Here is a 10,076-nt window from a genome sequence, read left to right as displayed (position 1 = left end):
TAGACATTTGATGGATTCTATTAGTGCAGAGCAGCTGGCTGGATTTAGGAAGATGGTGAGGAGGCTTCCTCAAAAGATCTCATTTGAATATGCATGGGAGATTCGGCCATTGCACATGTTCTTCAAACATTACAGAGAAACTCGTGAGGAAATTAAGGCTCTCTTTATTGAAAAATTGACAACATCACTGAAGGTATTACCTAAGGTTGATGACCTTGGAAAGTTTTCTTTTCCATGTTTCATTGCTGGAGTGGAATTTAAGGAAGCTCTTTGTAACTCTGGGTCTAGTGTGAACCTTGTCTCAAAAGCGATTGTAGACGAGCTGGGCATTGATGATGTTGAGCGTTCTCTGGTAAATCTGGCTTTAGCAAACTCTTCCATGGCAGTCCTTTATGGCACAATTTGCAACCTTCCTGTCCAAGTTGGGGACTGTGTACTCCATACCGAATTTCAGGTTGTTGAGATGAGCAAGGATCATGAGATGCCTTTGATCTTTGGAAGGTCATTTATGGTTACAGTTGGAGCAATCATCGACTTGCCTAATAAGATAGTCTCCTTCTCCAACATCAACAAGGAGGTTTTCTACAAGGCTGTCCCAATCAGATCACAAATCCGATACGCCTCTTGCATCTCAGTGGTTAGTAGAGAACAGCTGAAAATATTTCCTAAGAAGCTTGGTGATAAGAGTGAGATCAAAGAAGTCTGGGATGGAGATCCTCGGACTGATACCAAGAAACTCAGTGGGAATGTAAGGGTGAAAGAAAAAGTCCATAAGAAAAAGGTCAAGGGCGACCCTACAATGACTTCGATACCTCGCTTGTGTGATGAGAAGTGTATTGAGTATGAGGTAAAGTGCAAGGGAACCTCTAAACCTTTCTCTAAAGTCAGAGTAATTCTCACACATGAGCTGAAAGAGAAAGAGTTGTTGAGCAGAGTTTTGAAGCTGAACATGTCTGATTATGGAGCTTGTTTTGGAACAAGCCCTCATACTCACCCCGACTGATCCATATTACCAAGTCAAGCTAGTGACTTAAACCAAGCGTTTGGTGGGAGGCAACCTACTGGTAAGTGTAAATATAACTTGGTTTGTTTTTTTCTGCTTGTTTTTCATTTTCGTTTATTGAGTATCAGGTCAAAAAGCAGAAAAATCCGAGATACTTAAAAATTTTGGGTTGCTGAAGGAGCGACTGCTCCAGGCGGAGATCTTGCGATGGAACACCCATAACTTTCGTGGAGCCCCCGCTCCAGGTAAGTATCTCACACAAAAAAATGTTTATTCTTGTTTTCACCTTCTCTCTGATTTATTTTCACACTAGGGATGTTGTGAAGTAAGTCTGGGGGAGGGTTTTGTCGTTTACTAACTCGTTTCTTTCTTTTGTTTTTATTTTGGGTCAGTTTGAATCAGTTTTTAGGATTGAGTCAGTCAAAAATTTGTGGGAATTTGGACCTTATTCCGTGTTGATCACTAACCACCTCGTGCTTTAGTTATCTTATTCACTGACCTTAACAGTGGTGAAAGACACACATGTGGACCTGGAACACCCTGACATATCTCACTTGATTCTCCAGAAGTTCTCAGCCGATCAGGTTACACTGGGTAGACTTAACTCCACCTAACTTGAACCTAATCTTGACTGAAATTCTTCTTTTTATGAGCATTAGATCAGGGAAACGAGAACACACTCAGGCCTTCTTATCCTTTTTATCCATCTTGTTGATCCTGAGTGGCAAGCTCATCTTTAGCTAGTTCCCACCTTGCACCTTAGCCTCTATTCCACCTTCATGCATTTGTTTTTCAATGTCATATGTGCAGATATGTGCAAAAAGGTCGGATAGGAAAGGAGAACAAGCAGATTAAGGGAGCAACCGCTCCATAACCAATGAACTACGCAAGAGCAGGGGTGTAGAACCAGAATGGTTGCAAAATCAGAACAGTCTGCGCCTGCTGTTCCTGCTGCTGCTGCGCTTGGATGGTCTGCTGCATCTGTTGCATCAATTGCATTGCGGCAGCGAGATCATTCTGATGGCCGTAATCACCCATAGTGGTGTCGATTGGCTTTGGTTGTTGTCTGTTCTGTCTTTCTAACCTTGCTAGCTCCTGGTTGGTAAGCGTAACTAATTCTTCTTGTGCGTTTCTCTGAGTATGTCTACTGGTCATGCACCTGTAACATTGTTACAACGAAAAGGATAAAGCAAGTTAGTGGTCTTAAACTAAATATATAACCGAAAAATAAAGGTAAAAAGCTGGTCTCCGTCGCAACGGCGCCAAAACTTGATACACTAAAATTGTATCATCCATTAGAGCACAAGACAGGAGACTTGATCGTGCTTTCCAACTCTCTATTAAAACCGTACAAATGTGATCATTTGAGGTTTTTTTAATGTTTGCAAATAAATAAGCTAAAATGGCTCTTGTTGTAAAAAAGTACTTTTTTTAATCCAATTTAATATTTTATTCAAAAAAAAATGGGGCAGCCAATAGGCCAACAAAAAGATAAGTGTGGTCACATGAAACGAGACTGGTCTATATACACTTCCTGAGGCAGGGGACAAAGAAGAAAAAGTTCTGAACTTTAACTTTGTTAGCTAATAAAAAACTTTAGGTGAAAGAGATTTTTAATTTTGATTATAAATACATTATTTTCGCGATTAGTTATTTTTTACAATTGTTAGCCAATCAAAATTTAATAAACCCAGTTAATATTTTCGAAATTTGCAATCTATTATTACTATATGCATTTCAATGTAAAAGATATATTTTTAGAAACAATAATTTTCTAAAATATGGATCATTTTTACACATGAATATAATATAGATGATATACTCTTTTATGGATATCCCCATTAGAGCTGTTCTAAACAAGATAGACTGCTCTTTTGCATTTTTTTTTTTGAAACACAGACTATTCTTTTGTATATTTCTCATTTTACCTTTGCACTTGTGCTTCCCATCACCTTTAAATATTTTCCTGCTTAATACAAACAAACAGCTCGAGTGATACACTATCTCAAAATCGATATCGACAATCAACATCACTTTATTCGAACCAGAAGCTAGAGATTCAAAGATTAGTTCTGATAAAATAATTCGGTTTATGTTTATAACATATTTACCATAAATAAATTTTATCCACGTATCGCCTTGGTTATTTCAACTTATAATCCGCATTATACAACTTATATTTCTAAATTTTTCCTTGTAAATTTTGGATTTAAGAACCACCTTGTTGTTGAACAGAAAAAAAGAAAAAGAATTTTGTTTTTTTTTTTTTTTTTGTGTAACTGAAAAGAATTTTGTTACATTGATCAAATTCTAATGAGCAACTCAGTTACGTATAAAATTTTATGTTAATATAATTTATAATGGAGAATACTGAAAGGTCAGGAAAGATAACACGACAAACAAAGCATATAATCATCTTGTGGGAAATTTAGTAACCCATGGACCAAAACAATAAAATCCACGGCCATAATTTTGCTAGATATCGTCCGAGCACGGCACATAAGATGAGCACACCAATAGCAACATATTCCACGACCCTGACTATAAAGCCCTCACCATCCTTTAAGTGCATCCCATTTCTCTTCTTTCCAATCGAACTCATCAACTCCCCAACTTTCAATTCGTTTCTTTCTGCACAAAACCGAGAAATCAGCAAACCAGGTATGCTCAAGTCCAGCTTCGGTCCATCCGGTTTCCACTCTCCATATACCTTCTCGGCTCCTTCTACATCGTCCAGCTTAAACAAAGAACTAGTAACATTTCGATATTCATCATCCTCCAACTTTTCTTTCTTCTTACACTCGTCTTCCCAAAGACGGTGCACTTCTCCTTGTAGAAGAATTATCATCATGGTTAAGTTGCACAAGGCGAAATTACTTTGACCTGCTAGGGTTTATGTAAGTGGTCAGTACGTGGTGGATTTTGTGTCGCCTCTTTTTTTCTTTCCTTTTTAGGATATCTTAATTTGATTTAATTAATTTTATGAGACGTGATGTGCGTGGGAAAAAAATTGCTTTTTCCTTTTTAGGATATGTTAATTTGATTTAATTGTATGAAACAAGTCACTTTGCGTGAACTGCACGAGATTAGCAATAAGGCAAACAATATTATTCCCTGATGTTCTTGTTCTAGCATGTCATCAAGAGTGACCAGACTCAATTTTAGAAGTTCCCATCAAATTAAATATGGAGTCAACATAAGACTCATCCATGTCATTCAGCATTTGATTGAGAATTCAGTATTCAAACACGAATTATTCCACAACACAGATTGTCACAACCAAAACTTACAAGGCATATGATATATAGCACGTGAGAATTCAAATGGTGCGGATTGACAAGAAAACAATCAACAAATCATTTTCTTTTACAAGCCTAAGACGCAATCCTCTTTTAACAAGATGAGTTTCCAAGGTACATAAAAGGGTGTGGCCACATGAAACGAGACCGAGCTATATACATATCCCGAGGCAGGGAAAGTAGAAGAGAACACTCCTAACTGTGTAAGCTAATAGGAAACCTATTGTGAAGAGAATTCTTTAAGGATAAGGAGCTTCAGTAGCTTTCACAAACCTGCCTTTGACACGCAACCTTGTATCAGCTCTTGCTTTCCTCGATTCATACCTTATAGTCTTGTCATATCTGTTAGCAACCAAGGTCCAAGATATGGTAGATTCTTATAGTTTAGAAATTGGAAATTTTGTCAAAAGAGAAAAAGTTAAAAAGCAGAGCATGTACCTCCGATTTTTCCTCTTTTCCTTGTAACGCTGCATTGCGTTGCCTCTGTTCTGAGCCAGTTGCTCCAGATCAGCCTTTGTTGCCACTACTCTCGTGGCCTTATTACAACTAGTTCCACCAGTGTTTTCTGTGAAACATAACTCATTGGAGGTGTTGGAACCAAAGGTAATTGGAAGATTATTGTTGTTCTCAGATGTCGCTGGTACTTGGCCTGAAGCTAATCGCTTGTAGTCATCCTGCAAAAGAATCCTAATCAGCATTAGACATGTTTGTATGGTTAAGTTGCCTAACACATAGATATCTACAATACAAAGCCAAAATGTTGACATTGGTATATAATCTGACCTAACACGTAATGAGGTCAGGTGAAGCTAAAATGTTACCTGGAAAATCTCTTTAACACGTTTCGCCTTAGTGGAACAAGCATCATTCAAGAGCTTAACAATACTGTTGACTTTGAATGATGCAGCATCTTTTGTTACACATGCAGCAGCTTCCGTGCGGATAGTGTCCTGTGGTTCTCTCGACTGTTCCAAGTTAAAATCCCATATCTGCAAGTTCACGGCCGCACAGGTTGAGAAGACAATAGAACAACACAGAGTGACTGTAATCTTGGGAAACCTAAACTAATCAAAAAGAGAAAAAAGATTACACAAACTCACCTGAGTACTCTGGCCACCACTAGGATTAGCAGCATTCCACATCAAAGATGAAAACGACGTCGTTGGAGGCTGGTGTATAACCTCTGATTCATATGAATCTCTTGCCCATCCCAATCTCTCAGGCATCACCGGAACCATAATCCCCTCCTTTGCTTCTCCTCCTCCGTCACCATCATTGTCTTCACCCTTGAGCATTTCCTCAAGCTGTTTGCACAACACCTGCTTATACCTCCCACAGCTAGAGCTACGCTTCTTAAACGTCGTCGTATCACTGGTTACAGGTACTATCTGTAATACGTTAGATCCAGAAACCCATGAATCTAACTCCATCCCAAAACTCTCCATCGTCATCATCATCATCATCATTGTAGGCACTTCCTTCTCTTCTTTCCTCCCTTCCAGATCAGCTCCCAATAAAGCGGCAAGCTCCAACGCCGACGGACATCCGGAGAATCCTTCAGCGGCGGAGCGGACATGGGAACAGCTTCCGTGCACATCCCAATCGCATTCCAGACACAATACGAGGTCGTCGGTGAAGCACCGCACGGAGACCGGCTCGCTGCCGCAGTTATCACAAATCCGAGACCGCACGTGCTTCCTGGAGAGGAGATTCGCCTTGTGCACGCGGTGGTCACATGGTAAACATAGCTTCGCAGCGTCGGCTCGACAGAACAGAAACGCCGTTCGCTCGCCGCAGAAATCGCACGGAGCTCTCTCGGAGCTATTCATGGATCCTCTTACTTTTGGAATGGAAACCCTCTGCTTAAAATCTGGAATTTAAAAAAGAAAGTTGGAAACTTTATTGGCCGGTGGGAAGGGAATGCTGATCAGATGGAGAACGTGACAGCTCCATTTCTCACGTTTTTCATTTTCCAAGGGATTTTGTCAGACTTATCTGCAAAATCTTTGGACTGAAGAAGACAAGAAGAAAAGTAAACGCTGTAGGGATTGCCATTATTAGACAGTACTCCTCTGTGTTCCGGTGTATGGATTCAGATAGAGAGATGTTCATATGATCAGATCTAACGGTGTTCTGATGGGATTGCCATTATTAGACAGTGAGGCTTACGTTGAGGTACTACTGTTGGTGACATTGAATCCTATCTATGACTAAAAAAATATATCTAATCTTTCTTATTGTACTGTTTAAATATGAGAAAAAGATAAAAATAGCACAAAATCAAGTTTATGTTCCCAAACTAGCACCTAAGGTCAAAAGTCACAAAAATAGCACTTAATATTTTATCAAAAGTCACAAACTTAGGGTTTAGAGTTAAAGGGTGGGGTTTAGGATTTAGGGTTTAGGGTTTAGGGTTTAGATTTTAGGGTTTAGGGTTTAGATTTTAGGGTTTAGGGTTTAGAGTTTAGGGTTTAGGGTTTATGGTTTAGGGTTTAGGGTTTAGAGTTTAGGGTTTAGGGTTTATGGTTTAGGGTTTAGGGTTTAGAGTTTAGGGTTTAGGGTTTATGGTTTAGGGTTTAGGGTTTAGAGTTTAGGGTTTAGGGTTTATGGTTTAGGGTTTAGGGTTTAGAGTTTAGGGTTTAGGGTTTATGGTTTAGGGTTTAGGGTTTAGAGTTTAGGGTTTAGGGTTTAGAGCTTAGAGTTGAGAAATGAGGTTTTGGGAATAAGATTTCAAATTTTGAAAAATAAAAAAAATTAAAATTTTCAAAGGATAAACTTAGAAATGTGCTATTTTGGTCATTTTAGTTTTTGAATGCTATTTTTGTGATATAAACTTAGAAAGGTGCTATTTTGGAGATTTGCCCTTTAAATATCTTCTTTTAACGGAAATTTAGATCAAATCACATATTTTTGTTAGAATTAGCTATTTCCATAAATGTCACGTTCTTTTTGAATGCGGGGAGGCGTGGAGCAAATGATACTAAGCATATTTTAAATTCATATAATATACATAGAATTACGGAGAAAATGATTTGCTATTCAGTTATAATGTACGTCAAACTTTTTATTTCAAAAATTAACAAAAAGTTACATCAAAAATTTAAAAATAATAACCAAATTAATGTCTTTTTAGTTTCAAAATGTTACGTCCAAATCTATTAACCATTCAATCTTCAGATATCTATTCGGGTTCGGATATTACACGTTCGGGTTTGGATTAGGGGTGGGCGTTCGGGTATCCGTTCGGGTTCGGGTCAGTTATTTCGGATTTTCGGATATTTCGGTATAGAGGTATAAAACCCGTTCGGATATTTCTGTACTTCGGATCGGGTTCAGTTATTTTGGATCGGGTTCGGATATTTATATTTTGAAAAAAAATTAAATTTTTCATTTCTCAAATTTATTGTATTTAAAAATATAACTTTCACTTAACTATTTTTTTATTTTTAATTGATTGAATGGTTAATAGATTTGGACGTAGCATTTTGAAGCTAAAAAGACATTAATTTGGTTATTGTTTTTAAATTTTGGATGTAACTTTTTATTAATTCTTGAAATAAAAAGTTTAACATACATTTTAATTGAGTAGCAAATCATTTTCTCAGTAATTCTATGTATATCATATGAACTTAAAGTACGTGTAGTATCAATAAAAATATTTTATATAAAATGAGAGATGTAAACTAGAAATATATGGCTAATTATACATATGTTCGGTTATCTTCGGATATCTATTCGGGTTCGGATATTACCCGTTCGGGTCGGATAACCAATCTCTTCTAATTCAATACCCGTTCGGATATTTTGCTATTTTGACTCGGATTTCGGTTCGGGTTTTTCGGATCGGGTTCGGATGCGGCTTCGAATATCGGGTAAAGTACCCACCCCTAGTGGAGCTTGCATCTTATATATTAAAAAGGAAGTCACAACCTTGATTCATGTGTGATTTTTTACAAAAAATGGATTTAATAGACTTATTCGTTGAAAATCATGTTACATTTAATTTCTAATCTTATCATTTAAATTTTGGGCCTAACAGAAATTTTTATTGGGCTATCAATAATTGGATTTAAACAATAGATTCCATTGGATTTATAGATAGTATAAATTAAATAGATATAATTTAATGTTGTAATACTATATCTTCACATGTTAATTATTTAAATATTTGTTGATGTTAAATTTTAAAATTATAAAGATTTTTTTAAATAACAAAAATCATAATTAATCGTTACTACCTTAAACCAATGAAAACAAATTTAAAACTATATAGTTTATTTTAAAAACTAAACAAAAACTAAATGTTTAATTATTTACTCGATAATATAAGTCTATGAATAAAAAGTTTAATTTTTTAAAAACTTTCTAAATTTGTGAAATGTTACACTATCTTTGAATATGAAAATAAAACAATATTTTACTAATCTTTATATATATAGTTACGATATTAATAATGAAATAATAATCCGAAAATATATATATAGAAGAAGATACAAATACATGTGAAAGTTTGAAACAATCTATTCAATGAAAAAAAATATACCGTAAACTTATTATGTTTTAAAAATTGATAGACACATATATATTATAATATATATCAATTTAGAATTGAAATAAAATGTTTATATAAAAATAAATGAAAACAAAAAATACGTGGTTGCACGGATCGAGATCTAGTTTCATTAATTAAATCACACTTAACGAATAAGTCTCGGGTCTTAGGATCGGGTTTAAATCGACTCCTATAGAATCCAGATCATCTTTTGAGTAGTGAAGTTTTGGAATCACTAGGTGCATTGTCCCCGCGCAAGCGCGGGGTCGGCTACATTATAGGTGCATTGTATAGTTTTGTTTACGGGATTTTATTGTTTGTTTGTTTTTTTGTCTATAATGTGATTGATGGGACTTTGGATATTACATAGGTTGATGAGTATGATATAAGAATGAACGACGGAGTCATATGTTGATATTTTTATATCTTATATGTTCAAAGTTGAGGGTGATGGAACTTGTTAGTGTTTACTTAGGTAGTTGTTTGTATATAAATCAAATAGTGCATGAAAAAAGATAATAAATTTGGATTTAAAATGTTACGGTTTCAAAATAACTGGGCCTTGAAACTGTGGTTTAGTCTAATACTGAGAAAACTGTTAGGACTACAACTCCTTTTTTTCTCTATGTCGGGAATGTGGGCACTAATTTCCCGATTCATGTAGGTAAAATTGTTTTTTAGTTTGTGAGATTGAAAAACGTAGATTGATTTAAGCATGATTGATGAGAGGTTTACTTGCATCAGCTTCATCTGCCGTGGGTGTTGAGTTTCGTCGGCGCCAGATGTTAGACATGCAAGAGAGAAGATCTGAATATGTTAATTTCGTGTTTTGTTTTTTCTTCCCTCGTGTTTTGTGGGTTCCACACTTTGCTCATGCTGTACAAAAGATGAAGTCTGGCTAGGCTGTCTCACTTCTCTGAAGTATTCCCTTGATTAACCTCCCACCAACATCTATCTTTTGATTCTGTCTTGAAGTCGAGGAGCTTCCAGAAAAATTAGCTTTCATCTGTTGTTCCGCTTGGAATGAAGAGTTCTGAAATGCAGCATAAAAAACATATTTGCAAATGACTAATGATTGTCAACAACTATCATTATACTAAATAGAAAATAATTCAAGGTTTTTTGTTCTGCACGAACTAAAATCTTACAACAGGGTTGTCACGGTCTTTTTTCAGGAGCAAGATCTTTTTCTTCCCAGAAACCATAGTCAATGCAATTCTTG

The 10,076-nt window shown here is 36.2% G+C and overlaps 1 protein-coding gene across 1 annotated transcript; it reads right to left on the bottom strand.

Moving 5' to 3' along the window:
- Positions 1–4,242: 4,242 nt before the first annotated feature.
- Positions 4,243–6,320, bottom strand: LOC106319713 (zinc finger protein CONSTANS-LIKE 15-like). Its single transcript, XM_013758094.1, has 4 exons — positions 5,403–6,320; positions 5,124–5,291; positions 4,741–4,976; positions 4,243–4,644 (listed from the first exon to the last, which is right to left on the bottom strand). The coding sequence occupies exons 1-4, from the start codon at positions 6,129–6,131 to the stop codon at positions 4,542–4,544; spliced, it is 1,236 nt and encodes a 411-aa protein (XP_013613548.1). The 5' UTR covers positions 6,132–6,320; the 3' UTR covers positions 4,243–4,541.
- Between the last annotated feature and the right edge of the window lie 3,756 nt (positions 6,321–10,076).

This window comes from Brassica oleracea, unplaced genomic scaffold (genome assembly GCF_000695525.1).
Source record: "Brassica oleracea var. oleracea cultivar TO1000 unplaced genomic scaffold, BOL UnpScaffold00579, whole genome shotgun sequence".
Lineage (NCBI taxonomy): Eukaryota > Viridiplantae > Streptophyta > Magnoliopsida > Brassicales > Brassicaceae > Brassica > Brassica oleracea.
This window is presented reverse-complemented; position numbering and strand designations above follow the sequence as displayed.

Excerpts from the sequence above, each read along its gene's own strand:
- LOC106319713 (XM_013758094.1), bottom strand. The coding sequence starts at position 6,131 with ATGAATAGCTCCGAGAGAGCTCCGTGCGATTTCTGCGGCGAGCGAACG. Across the intron at positions 5,292-5,402 it reads GTGGTGGCCAGAGTACTCAG|ATATGGGATTTTAACTTGGA; the intron begins GTGAGTTTGTGT and ends GTGAACTTGCAG. Across the intron at positions 4,977-5,123 it reads GTGTTAAAGAGATTTTCCAG|GATGACTACAAGCGATTAGC; the intron begins GTAACATTTTAG and ends ATTCTTTTGCAG.